General features: G+C 36.2%; 1 protein-coding gene across 1 annotated transcript; it reads left to right on the top strand.

Annotated features, from left to right (window-relative positions):
- Window positions 1–490: 490 nt before the first annotated feature.
- Window positions 491–14,345, top strand: LOC127631601 (multidrug and toxin extrusion protein 1-like). The gene is made up of 17 exons (XM_052109850.1): window positions 491–695; window positions 2,018–2,119; window positions 2,342–2,410; window positions 2,675–2,823; window positions 4,504–4,546; window positions 4,760–4,804; window positions 5,294–5,391; window positions 5,552–5,649; window positions 6,180–6,293; window positions 6,465–6,532; window positions 9,866–9,974; window positions 10,087–10,162; window positions 10,243–10,312; window positions 11,232–11,364; window positions 11,641–11,735; window positions 13,312–13,416; window positions 13,496–14,345. The coding sequence occupies exons 1-17, from the start codon at window positions 555–557 to the stop codon at window positions 13,763–13,765; spliced, it is 1,785 nt and encodes a 594-aa protein (XP_051965810.1). The 5' UTR covers window positions 491–554; the 3' UTR covers window positions 13,766–14,345.
- Window positions 14,346–14,670: the final 325 nt, after the last annotated feature.

Raw genomic sequence — 14,670 nt, 5'->3', positions numbered from 1 at the left:
TTTTCATGTACTAACATTAACAAAGTCCTAATGCATTAACTAATATTAACAAATCTTATTAGAAAGTTTTACTGGTTAAAATCATGTTAACATATATATTATATTGTATATTGTTTATATCAGGAGGCTATACTTTTGAAATGTTGTATATTTTAGCATTTAAAGCCCCATTCATTTCCATTGTAACTGTTTTTATATAAATGAGGAGGCCAGTCAAAATATTTTCTTGTGGTAACCAACATTATGTCACAAATGTTGGGGATTCATCTAAACTTATATTGAACAGGAAATATCCTTTAACATATTCTGCAAATTCTCCAAATGGTAATTATTGTTATTTCGGGAGGCACACTGGTTTTTTAATATTGTTTTGGGTTATCTAGTTGCAGAGTACACATCCTTTCAGATGAAATATTGTCAAGGGCTTCATATAATCAGTAAGCTTTTAAAATGGTGAAACCTTGCCACAGTGACCTGTTAGCAGCAAAGCTAGAGCAGCGGAATCGTCCCCAGCCTTGCCTCTGACGTCACTTCAGATCAGGTCTAAGGAGATAATGGATGTTTCAAGTCCCAGGACCGAAGCTTCATCGATGGAGGCCAGTTCCAAGCGGTTTTGCTGTATATCTGTGAGGCGTTGCATCCCTCTGGTATATAGAGAAGAGCTCTACCACATCCTGCACATGACTGGACCACTGGTATGAACTCAGTTTCTTTCTGTCTTTCTTAAACTCACACACACACACACACACACACACACACACACACGCGCACACACACACACACACACACACACACGTTGTGTTTCCATGTTTTATGGGGACTTTCCATAGACATAATGGTTTTTATACTGTACAAACTTTATATTCTATCCCCTAAACCTAACCCAACCCCTAAACCTAACCCTCACAGAAAACTTTCTGCATTTTTACATTTTCAAAAAACATAATTTAGTATGATTTATAAGCTGTTTTCCTCATGGGGACCGACAAAATGTCCCCACAAGGTCAAACATTTCGGGTTTTACTATCCTTATGGGGACATTTGGTCCCCACAAAGTGATAAATACACGCTCACACACACACACACACACACACATAAACATAAACATAAACATAAACATATGGAATTGAATATAGGGGAGACTGGGGCGTGTTATCACAATTTGTACTTTACACTTTTTTGAGTATGAAATATTTTCACTGTTATTTATTAGGAAAAGACAAGTTGAGCTTTGTGACAACATGCCCCAACTGCAGGGTAACTGCATGAACAGAACCTGCAATTTAATAGCTTGTTATAGACTTTTCAGTTAAATTTAAATGGCAAAAGAATTATAAAACAATACATACAGCAACAAAAATATTAAATGTAACAGAAACATTTGAAAGCTTTGTTCTGGACAACACGTTATTGTAATTAAAAACATTTATACATTTACCACACGTGACAACTTACCCCAGCCTGGCATCCATAACAAATACCCATGTCCTGAGAACACAGTTCAATCTTTCTGTGAAAATCTAACTTAATTATAAACTGTAGTTTATCTGCTTTGGTTGATTGTGGGTTCATTGTGCTCACTTCATTAAACAACAACTATAGCAAAAATGTGATATTGGAATTTTAGGTTTTAGAATTTTATAGGATAGAATTGTCAAATATATTCTAATATAAATAGGCTTTGAACTAGGTGTTCAAAATCATTGCTAGAGAAAACATACATTTGTGTATTTGACCTTTGACTCAGTCTTGTTGTTACTGAGATTTTGTCTGTGTGACAACTTCCCAGTGTTACAACTACCTCATGTCTTCCCCATTGTGTATTGTCATGTTAAAAAAAAAACACACGCGCACACACACACACACACTTATAATACTTTTGACATCACTGTCCTGTCTGCAGCAGAGAGCACATCAAAGAATAAAGTCAAAAAAGAAAAAACAGTCATTATTTCTGAAATATGCCTCAGTGCCTCTTATACTTTTCATCCACTGAATTTTCAGATTGTCTTTCCAGGTTGCATCGCGCATTCTGAATTACCTTCTGCCATTTGTCATAACAATGTTTTGTGGTCGCCTGGGAAACAGTGTGCTGGCTGGTTATGGAATGGCCTCAGCTGTGAGTTTATGCTTCAGTCATCTTATTATCTAATTGATCCTCTATAGTGTTACAGGACACTATATGTATATGACACTATGTATGAAATGCAAATGTTAGCACAGTGTTGTACAGTTCAGCTACGAGTGGGTTGATATCATAAGTGTATTTGGTTTTTAAGTTGGCGCACTGAAGTGGAGCATAGATAACAAGTAGCTGATGTTTTTTTTTCTGATTTGTCAGACGATAAACATAACAACAGCAGCTACAGGCGGAGGGCTTGCACTGGCAGCTGACACACTTTTCTCTCAGGTATGAAAATGTAATACAAAAGTATGTGGAGAAAAAACTGCTTAAGGTGTTTAGCTGGTCTATCAAACCAGCTAGGCACCTGCTTGGCCAGGCAGGGAGACCAGCAACCTACCTTAGGCTGGTTTAAGCTGTTTTTTAGCAGCGATTTCATACAAAATTGCAGCGTGTGCAATCCATTTCTTCTGAAACTCTAAACTTAGCACAATATGAGACATTTCAGATATGTTGTGTTGATCTGAAGATCTGACCCCATGTTCTTCTCAGACCTTCGGTGGGAAGAACCTGATGCGTGTTGGTGTCATCCTGCAGAGAAGTGTCCTGATCCTCCTGCTCTTCTGCTTGCCCTGCTGGGCTCTACTCATCAACACCCAACCAATCCTCCTCCTGCTAGGTCAAGACCCGGAGGTGGCAAGGTGACTGCTTCTGTGTCTCTTGGTGGTGGTGTGGTGACCAAAGCTCAGGACAACTGGAAAGTTGCTAGTTAAAAAATTGCTGTAAAAGTGTATGTACTATCACCCTTGGATAGGGCAATTAACCCCATTAACCCCAGTTTAATTCTCCATGTTCTGCAGAATCACTACTGGGCTTACTACATACTCATGTCATTTATTAATTGTTTTACAGAAACAAACAATTAAAAAAAAAAATATAACCAAAAACTATTACTATTTTCTATGTTCAAATTATATTAAAGCCATCAAAACTAAGAAAAAACACGAATTAAAGCTGACCTAGTCTCATGGAGACTATATCTACATTTTTGTAAAACTTGTTATACGTGTCTCCATGTACAATTCCCTGCAGTTTCCAGGTGAAATGAACACTAGATGTGCTACAACAACTGTGTGTTTTAATTCACTTTCACTCAAATCATGATTTTAGTTATTGTTTATTGCTGATAATAACTTTATAAATTTATTATAAAGTTATTAACTTTTTAAAATTAATTAGTTATTGCTGATAATAACTTTATAAATACTTGTTTTTCTCTCTATTACTCAAACCATATTATTTTATGATATCGAGAAACTTCTACTCTTATACATCTTTTGGAAAGCAGTACATTTGAATGGTTCTATTACAGACCAAACTACATATATACACTTATTCCAGAATGACCTTGCATTGTAGCTCACCTGATAGAGCATTGAACTTCGAATCGGAGGATTGAAGTTCAAGTGTAGCCATGACCTTAAGCTCATAAATGATATTGCACGTATATTAGATGTGGTATGTCTTGAGGTATTTGGTTCAGAAAATGTTATTTTTCATTTTACTTCTGCATTTTAAAACACCAGTGGTTAGGTTTAGACGTTGATTTGGTAAGAATGTCTTTTTAAACATCTCATTTATGTTCTAAAATACTATTGGTTATGTTCAGGCAAAAGCTTTAAATTAGGGAGAAATGTTTTAAAAACGAATTAAAACCTCGTCTATATAAGACATATTTGTGTCGGTTTTGGCGCCCCCAGCTGGACATTTCACTGGAAAACTGCAGCAAAACATGTTATACAGCACATCATTTTTGAATTGCAAAAATGTGGTCATGTTCACATAAATTTAATTAAATCTGGCTGGAAATATGGGAAATTTGTAGAAACCAAAACATTTTCAACAAATCAAAACTACACTCTGGGAATCTCTGAACTTCATTAGGATGCTTTTACAACAGTCTTGAAAGAGTTTGTATGTATGTTGGTTGTAGTATGTATGCTGGTTACTTGTTGGCTGCGTTTCCACTATCCAATCACACTCATCTACTAAAAAAAAATCACACTCATCTACTATTTTTGTAATGAAATTAACAAATATGCACAATTTAGATGAGTATTATAGGGAATAATTGTCAACAAATTTAGCATTTCAAGCATTCCAGTATAAGCCTTGAAATCAAAACGTTTTGAAGATAATGAGAAACATAAATTCAGTCAAGTGTGTCCAAACTTTTGACTGGATGTGTAAATGTTGACAATGTTTTTAGGCTATGTTGTAAGTAAATGAGGCATTTTATTGTGCACAGACTGACATTCTAATACTCAATTTCACAGTGCCTAGCCCTCTATTTCACAGTAATAAATGTGCTCCTTTTTCAGGATAGCTCAAATCTATGTGGTTTTTTACCTGCCAGCAGTCCCTGTGAGTCATAATTTTCCCTTTATATGCAAAATTACTTTATTTACATTATACAGTAGTTTAATATATAATATATAAACCCAACCATAAACCAATAGTGTTTCAGATTTAATGCATTCCCTCCTCACTCTCTATCTCTCTCTCTCTCTCTCTCTCTCTCTCTCTCTCTCTCTCTCTCTCTCTCTCTCTCTCTCTCTCTCTCTCTATCTTCAACAGGCTATGTTTTTGCATCAGCTGCAAGTAGCCTATCTCCAGAACCAGGTATGCAGTCTGTTTTGAGAGATAAGTGCAGATAAACACCTTAGCTGAAATCTTCAAAAGCATTGTTGCATGGATGAACTTAAGAATTGCCGTTCCATGCATAAACTATCACAGCCATCCTCCAATTGTTACACTGTAGTCTTTGATTCCAGAGATCATCTTGTTGTATATGATTTGATGGGATTTGTAAATGACAGTGTGACTTGATATTAATCATTTGATGGCATGACATTTAATAAATATGTTCATGTATTTTGGTCATTGGAAAGCAGTTGTAAACTCTTTCCGAGGATTAAAGAAAGTGTTTAAAACACCACACTTAAAACTGCAGGTGATAGAAAGGCTACTACACATTTTCACACAAATCTGCCCACAAATGGTTTTATTATAGTTTTCTCTGCATAAATTATGTTGGGAAAGGACAAACTTTGTTTTAACATAAAAAAATGACTCACAACACAATTAATAATGGCTGTTTTGGGCCTGTAGGGTGTGATTCTGCCTCAGATGTATGCAGCCATTGCAGCCAACATTGCCAATTTGATGACAAACTACAGCCTCCTCAACTGGTTGGACCTTGGCTTATAGTAAGTATAAGAAACCCTCATCCCTGTCATTCATTTACACACTGTATGTTTGATGATTACCATGATCCTGGTCAGGGTTCATCAATAGAAAGATATACAGTACCAGTACCATACCGGACCGGTATTACAATTGTGTGTTTTTCTGGTCTTTGTATTTCAGTGGATCTGCAGCTGCCAATACCATCTCTCAGATCTATATTTGTGTTTTCCTCTATTTGTACATTCGCTGGAAGAAGCTGCACATTGATACATGGGGAGGTGAACCAATAAATCAGACAATATTCTTCAATGTTCAACATTTACTCAGTTAAGGCAAGGCAAAGCTTATTCACAGTATATATACAGTAGCACATTTCATACACAATGGTAATTAAAGTGCTTTACATAGTCATGATTAAGAGCAGGAAAAATAAAAACATATAATACACAATTTTAAAAATCATGTTAGAACAAGAAATAAAAAACAAGAATTAAAATGAACAAATAGGAAAAAAGGAAATACATTTAAGGCATACACTTAAATAAAATTATACTGTACAATCAGTAAAATCAATTGCACACCATCACACACGCATGCAACATAGCAGCTGTAATAGTACTTTATGCTCATAGCACATTTTATACATAAGTTACACGTCTGTGTTCTTTGTACAAGCATAATGATAAAAAGACAATTGTTACTGTAAATTATTAGAAATTAACATCAAAGAGGAAAGGCAGCATTAAGCGCACTCATTAAAAAAGTGCTTATTATCTGTGATATCTGCAGTTATCTCTTCCCATCACAGGCTGGTCATGTGACTCACTTCAGCAGTGGGATGGGTACATGAAACTGGCCATCCCCAGTACCATGATGATGTGCTTTGAGTGGTGGATATATGAGGTTGGAGGTTTCTTAGCAGGTGCTTTCTAAAGACTACAGTCAAATAGATATTTTTCACGCATGATTGCTACAAGAAGAAAGAAGCTTGTCGTAGACTTGTGTAAATGATTTAATGAGAGAAACCACTTAAATTGAACAGCATAATACCATAATTCTATCAAATGCACTCACTTGTGTCTGTTTATTTCAGGCATGCTGAGTGAGTTGGATCTGGCAGCTCAACATGCAGTCATTATGCTGGCTTTCATAAACTACATGGTAATTTAAGCCCCAATATTTCTCCAATTATAAGGTTCCCCAAAGAACATGACATATGCTTCCCTTGTGGTTTGCCACATAACTAGGCAAACTAAAATATATAAAAACAGTGTTCACAACACAGTGAATATACTTGATATACACTCACCTAAAGGATTATTAGGAACACCTGTTCAATTTCTCATTAATGCAATTATCTAATCAACCAATCACATGGCAGTTGCTTCATTGCATTTAGGGGTGTGGTCCTGGTCAAGACAATCTCCTGAACTCCAAACTGAATGTCAGAATGGGAAAGAAAGGTGATTTAAGCAATTTTGAGCGTGGCATGGTTGTTGGTGCCAGACGGGCCGGTCTGAGTATTCACAATCTGCTCAGTTACTGGGATTTTCACGCACACCCATTTCTAGGGTTTACAAAGAATGGTGTAAAAAGGGAAAAACATCCAGTATGCAGCAGTCCTGGGTGGCGAAAATGCCTTGTTGATGCTAGAGGTCAGAGGAGAATGGGCCGACTGATTCAAGCTGATAGAAGAGCAACTTTGCCTGAAATAACCACTCGTTACAACCGAGGTATGCAGCAAAGCATTTGTGAAGCCACAACACGCACAACCTTGAGGCGGATGGGCTACAACAGCCGAAGACCCCACCGGGTACCACTCATCTCCACTACAAATAGGAAAAAGAGGCTACAATTTGCAAGAGCTCACCAAAATTGGACAGTTGAAGACTGGAAAAATGTTGCCTGGTCTGATGAGTCTCGATTTCTGTTGAGACATTCAGATGGTAGAGTCAGAATTTGGCGTAAACAGAATGAGAACATGGATCCATCATGCCTTGTTACCACTGTGCAGGCTGGTGGTGGTGGTATAATGGTGTGGGGGATGTTTTCTTGGCACACTTTAGGCCCCTTAGTGCCAATTGGGCATCGTTTAAATGCCACGGCCTACCTGAGCATTGTTTCTGACCATGTCCATCCCTTTATGGCCACCATGTACCCATCCTCTGATGGCTACTTCCAGCAGGATAATGCACCATGTCACAAAGCTTGAATCATTTCAAATTGGTTTCTTGAACATGACAATGAGTTCACTGTACTAAAATGGCCCCCACAGTCACCAGATCTCAACCCAATAGAGCATCTTTGGGATGTGGTGGAACAGGAGCTTCGTGCCCTGGATGTGCATCCCACAAATCTCCATCAACTGCAAGATGCTATCCTATCAATATGGGCCAACATTTCTAAAGAATGCTTTCAGCACCTTGTTGAATCAATGCCACGTAGAATTAAGGCAGTTCTGAAGGCGAAAGGGGGTCAAACACAGTATTAGTATGGTGTTCCTAATAATCCTTTAGGTTAGTGTACTTATACACTATGAACAACATATTTACTACGTTTACATACCCTTTCAAAAAAGTACAGTGACAGTACCATGGAACAGTGACAGTGGATGTCATAGTACTGTGACATATACCATAGTACTGAAATTCATGCACCATAGTATTTATATGACTCTTCCCAAAAACCATGGTAGTACCTTGGTACATGTCCAAATATTAATGGTAGTACTATGGTACCATACATGTACAAAATGTTTTATTATAGTACATGTTTATAAAACATGATAGTATTATGGTATATGTCCAATATTCCATAGTGCATGTAAAACACACACACACACACACACACACACACACACACACACACACACACACACACACACACACACACACACACACACACACACACACACACACACACACACACATATGTTGTGTTTCCATGTTTTATGGGGACTTTCCATAGACATAATGGTTTTTATACTGTACAAACTTTATATTCTATCCCCTAAACCTAACCCTACCCCTAAACCTAACCCTCACAGAAAACATTCTGCATTTTTACATTTTCAAAAAACATAATTTAGTATGATTTATAAGCTGTTTTCCTCATGGGGACCGACAAAATGTCCCCACAAGGTCAAGAATTTCGGGTTTTACTATCCTTATGGGGACATTTGGTACCCACAAAGTGATAAATACATGCTCACACACACACACACACACACACACACACACACACACACACACACACACACACACACACACACACACATACACACACACACACACACATAAAACATGATAGTATGTCCAAAGCATGTTAGTATTAAGGTACATTTATAAAATATGAAACATGTTAAAAAAAAAATACATGGTACTAACAGGGGTTAAATTGCAATTTCGTTGGTGGGGGAACCCTAAAATTGTGTGATGTCACAATCATGCCACCTGCCATGTATTTTATAAACTTTTAATAAAATGCTTAGGTGTCTTAATATGGATTTACTAATAGGCCTGTATGTAATTCATAGAATACGTTTTTCTTTCAGATTAATCAATTTTACTAGGATTATGATTGGTTTGTCATTATTTATGTAATCAATTTTACTGGGAGATTGATTGGTCTGTCATTATTTATGTATTTAATAAAATTAATTGTGAAAAAAAAAAACATAATAACATGAAATATTTGGTTTAGTGCTTTACATTATATGACCAAAAAAATAAATAAATTAAGAATGATATCAAATATATTTTATACATTTTATAAAAATCAAATGACAGCTGGGACAAGTTACCTTCTTCTTGCCCTAGATTTGGGGGTCATCTTATAGAACATGCTAAACTTCTAAATCGAATTATGTTACAATTAAAAGTAAATGCACATAGTTCTTAATGGGGGAAACAAACAACTTCTACATTACTACATTTTACTCAAATGTTTTTCTGATAATACCATTTGTAATGAAAACATTTGCATTAAATTATATGAGTTTTAAATTATTCACTGTGGCATAAATATTAATTTTCACTACGGTATCCCACTGTATATTTGATTTTTTTTTTTCCAAAAGAAAAAAAAACACACAAAATACAAATAATTACTGAATCAACATGATGCGAAACAGAAATGAAAAGCGTTTCTATGTGGGACAGGCGTTCTGGACCATACCAGCCCAATTTAACCCCTGGGTTATGGGCTATGGTAAAAAAAATAGTAGTTGTGGGAGGCATAATTAGCCTAATACGAGACCGGGTGTGTAGTATCACGACCCGGCCCCGCCCTCCCACAGTAGTGTTATGGTCCATGCAAAAAAAAAAAAAACATCATGGTAGTACCACAGTACAAATAAAAAGCACATTGTACATCTCCAAAATACATAATACCATGTCCAAAAAATGGTACAACCATGGCACATGTCCAAAATAACATGGTTGTTGTTCTTTAGTAGAGTTTTGTTAGTGTATTCATTCCTAACATGTTTTACAGTTTCCATTGGGCATTCAAGGTGCAGCATGTGTACGTGTTGGTAATGCGCTTGGAGCTGGAGATACTGATGGAGCAATCCGCACCAGCAAAGTGTCCCTCATCTGCACAGGTTTACAAACACTTCATGTTCAGTCAGATTCATCTAATGCATGTTAATTTTTCAATGTCTGCAGCACAGCCTGACTCAGTCTTTCTTCTTTCCGTTTGTCATTGTGATGCAGCTGTCTTGGCTGTTTTGCAGTGTCTTGTGCTCGTGTCAACAAAAACTGTGATTGGTTTCTTGTTTACTTCAGACAGGTAAATTGCTCTTCAAATCTGACTTAAAATAAATATATTTTTCAAACAGTGGTGTGTTGAAAAACGTGTCTTATTTGTAGGCAGATTGTGGCACTCGTTTCCAAACTCTTAAATGTCTACTGTGTGCTCCAGTTCTTTGATGGTCTTGTTGTAAGTACACTGTAAAAATGTTTTGTCTGGTAAGCTAAAAAGTGTTTCATGTGGTGTCGTCTAAATGAAGTAAAAGAGCTTTATTATGACTGAATCCTGAGTAACAAATCATTTTTAAGGGTCAGATCAGGAAGATCCATGCATAGATCTGATATATGACAGTATATGTAATTTGTTCTGTATGTTCATTCATGCATAATTTTCACCAATAACTGTTAAATAGTCTCATATTTGTACATACAGTATATGCAGCATATATTTCAAAATATCACAAAAATGTAAAATGTTTATAAGGTAACTTGTATTTTCCAAAATAATATATAAAATTTGTGTCCAAATATACTATAGTTGTATATACTGTGTCATGTTCATACAGTATATGGCCTTTTATCACATTTCTGCATAAAAATAATAATAATAATAATTTTCAGTAATTTTTTTTTTGTCTTAAAAAGCTTAATATAATGAGACAGAAAAGATATGTTTGTTTCTTACCACACTGGCAAATTGTCTTTGTTTGTTTGTTTGTTTGTTTGTTTGTTTGTTTTTTAAGCATAAACCTAATTTTGGTAGATTTATGCTTAAAAGAAGAAAAACTATTTGACAATGGGTTGAGAAAAATAAACTTTCAGATATGTTAATATGTTGATATATTAAGCCATGTTTCTTCTCTAGTGTATCTTATTATAAAGATGTTTAGAAATAGAAATAAGAAAAGTTTTTTTTTTTTTTTTTTTTTGTTGCATTGAAATAGCCCCTTAAGGTAAAAACAGCACCAGCTTACTTTACATTTCAGTGTAGTTATGCGTCTTGCTATAATTTTACATTTTAAGAAAAGTTTTTTGTTTTGATTGTTTTTTTAAGATGGCTATTTTTCAAGTTGTAATTTCAAAATGTATTTTTTTATTCTCTCTCCAAGTGTGTCAGCATGGGTATTCTCTTGGGTTCTGGGCAGCAGAAGATTGCAGCTGTAGCTAATTTCTTCGGGTATTACTGCATTGGACTTCCACTCGGCACTTCTCTCATGTTTGCTGCAAAATTAGATGTTGTTGGTGTGTTTGTTTTTCAAGTTTCTTATTCTGTTACTATCAAATTAGTAATTTAAATGATTTTTCACTCATTGTACTTGTGACCTTATGGAGCCTATCTGGCCACTGTGTTTCCATCTGGATTATAAATCATACTGTGATTTTGTTGGGTTGAACCACACAGAGAACATCAGTGGCCCTGCAGAATTACATAAAAAGCAACAAAGACAGCATTCATTAAAACAATTCAGTAGCAAGATAGCAGCTGTCCTACAGATATATCATCTCTCATTTTCACAGGCTTTTGGCTGGGACTTCTCATCTGTGTGTGTGTGCAGTCCAGTTTTTTCATCACAGTGATTTTTAAGCTTAACTGGAAGAGAGTGACCAAAGAGGTACGTCATTGTTATTGTAGTGCTTGGAAGTCAGCACTGTGTAAATATTGCTCTTAATTCTTTTTTCTTATTCTTCTCCACAATTTTCTGTTATGAATTCAGTTATAATTCTCTTAAGTCTTAACTGTGCTGTCTATTTTTGTTTTTTGAATTTTTCTTAAGAATTTCAAACCATTTCTCAAAATTGAAGGGTAATATTTGAAAATATTTTATATTTCATCAGTGTGCAAATGTAGTTGCAAACTGAATTGTGACTGGCATTTTCTTTATTGCATCTATTTAATCATCTATAGTCACCTTTATGCTCCAAAGACTGTCTGTTGCTTTGTGTGTTGATCACAGTTTGGATTGGGGATATCTTTTGTAGGACTAATTGCAGACAGGAAAACTATTCTGGAAACCATTTTGGAACCAATCACTTTTTTCAATTCTGTTAGGTTATGTAAGTAGCACAGATCACATCAACTCTATTTTGTTTCAGTGGAGGAGAACACCATTCCAGTGTGGATGAGATGCGTAAGTGTAGCAAACGTCTAGGTTACTGTTGTAACCTCCGTTCCCTGATGGAGGGAACGAGACGTTGTGTCGAGTGAAGCGACACTAGGGGACTTTCTTGAAGGCCTCGGTTAGCTCTGAACTTGAGAAAAGGCCAATGAGAATTTGGCAGACAGAATTTGCATGTCCCTCCCCCGGACATATGGGTATAAAAGGAGGGAATCTTGAGTCTGTCCATTCAGGTTTTGCACTGAGGAGCCGAGAATAAGGTTTGGCCATTACAGTGGCTCGGTTCAGCATCGTGGTCGGGGGACACAACGTCTCCTTCCCTCCATCAGGGAACCTAGACGTTCCCCATCTGTCCCTCACTTTGACATTGTGTCGAGGGAAGCGACACAAGGGGTCCCTATTCAATCACGCCATGCACTGAACCGTGTACATGCGCTGCTGACGCAGGTGCGGACAGGCAGTTGCATGCCAAAGCAACAGGCTGCATCAGACTGAAAGTACCCTTCCACAACGCCCCATGAAAAATCGGCAGAAACATTTTAGGTTCCCGCAATGCCGTAAGGTGGGAACAAAACGATGTGCCAAGCATGGGAGCAGGCCGCGCCAGCCACACCATTTCTCTCTCTATGTTTCTCGCATGGAGTTAAAGCGGCTGGGGCCATCTTAACGCTATCACATGCAAAGAGGAAGGCATTCTTTTACAAACTCCTATTCTTTCAGGGGGATTCTCTTTCAGCTTGGAGAATCTTTCCTCAAGTTCAGAGGTAACCGAGGCCTTCAAGAAAGTCCCCTTAACTCGACACAACGTTGAAGTGAGCGATAGTCAGGGAAATCAATGCATTTTCATACTAAATTAGCATTATGAAGAATTAGGTATTAGTCGTAGTGTGGATGTGCCCACAGAAATAACAGATTTCACAAAAAGCCTGAAACAAGTTTACCATTTTTACCAACATTTTGACACTCTTCTTTTGCTGCCATGCAAACAGTGGTATTTCCAAAATTCAGACGAATTCTTTCTGTTCTTATCTGTATTATATTGATGATGTGTAGCATGTTCATAACATTGCAGGCAGTGGAACGAGCTGGAAAGAGTAAAGTCTCTGAAGTGACACCTCCTGATAGTGTTACAAATGGCCTGATCTGTCCTGTTGGTCCTACAGCAAGGCACAGTGAGGTGAGTCTGTTTACTTTTATCTCAACACACAACACGTCTGAAAACTAAGCCTGATCTCTTTTGTCTTGTCTTCTCCCAGAACAGGGATGAGTATATGGGTGTGAGCTCTCATGATCAGGATGAGATACACAACAATACTGTGGCACAAGAGAAGGAAAAGCTCTCTACCTTTCAGCTCATCCTCAGGAGGGGTCTGATCACCTTTGCTGCTGTGCTCATCCTAGCTATAGGCATAGCTGTTCATCTCATTGTGCCTTTGCCAGAGATTCCTGATACTGTTGGGGCAAATACTACTTTGGACTTAAATTTTACCACAAATTCCCCTCTCATTTATTCAACATCAGTTTAAAACCAGAGGCCAGTTTGATGTTTATAGTTGATGCATAACATGTTGCATGGACATTTTATTTTTATTTTTATAATATATATACATCAAGATTCTTGGTGAATAATATATATATATATATATATATATGAACGCACATGGGAGTATAATTTAGCTGGTGTAATTGGTCACCATTTAATTTTTCATTTTAGATGGTCCTCTGGTTTGACAAATCCATTTTTTAAAGATTATATATATTAATAAGTTAATTATTATTAAATAATAATAATACAATTATATAATAATAAAAAAGAAGAATCAGAATGAGCTTTATTGCCAAGTATGCTTACACACGCAAGGATATTGACTTTGTGAGAAGCTTCTGGTGCACAGAGAAAAACAACAACAATACACAGATAAAAAAATGAAGAAAAAATAATTGCATAAAATATATATAGAACACACAATAATACAAATATAACGTATGTACAAATATATTGTGTATTCTTACACAAAAGTAATTTTTATAAACATTATAAAATAATTATCAAAATTATATAAAAAATTATATAAGTATAGCATGTCACACCGCAGGACATCTCAACACCGAAATCTCTACGAAAAACTTGGAAAGTCATAAAATATCAAGACACTGTTCGTAACTTCTCAACCATCAAAAACAACAAGCATATTTTATTTGGCTTTTAAAACATTTTATTTAAAAACCTGCAGCTAGCGTCTTTATGGAAACACCTTTATATACTTTTATGTAAATATTTAATTGCCACATTATTATTAACAGCTCATGATGATGCCTTTAATTGTCATTTTTTTTGTTTAATTCTTGATCTAAACAAAAGGGTTAGACCAAATTCACAAAATTACAAATTTACAAAGCGGATCAATCTCTCTGGTTAGTTTTCATCATT

This window comes from Xyrauchen texanus, chromosome 38 (assembly GCF_025860055.1).
Source record: "Xyrauchen texanus isolate HMW12.3.18 chromosome 38, RBS_HiC_50CHRs, whole genome shotgun sequence".
NCBI classification, from domain to species: Eukaryota; Metazoa; Chordata; class Actinopteri; order Cypriniformes; family Catostomidae; genus Xyrauchen; species Xyrauchen texanus.
Note: the sequence above shows the minus strand (reverse complement) of the source record. Positions and strands in the feature narration are given on the sequence as shown.

What these genes read in the sequence shown, in the direction of transcription:
- LOC127631601 (XM_052109850.1), top strand. Translation starts at nt 555, where the DNA reads ATGGATGTTTCAAGTCCCAGGACCGAAGCTTCATCGATGGAGGCCAGT. An exon ending in CAAGACCCGGAGGTGGCAAG is followed by an intron (nt 2,824 to 4,503) that starts GTGACTGCTTCT and finishes CTCCTTTTTCAG; the next exon opens with GATAGCTCAAATCTATGTGG. An exon ending in GCACATTGATACATGGGGAG is followed by an intron (nt 5,650 to 6,179) that starts GTGAACCAATAA and finishes TTCCCATCACAG; the next exon opens with GCTGGTCATGTGACTCACTT.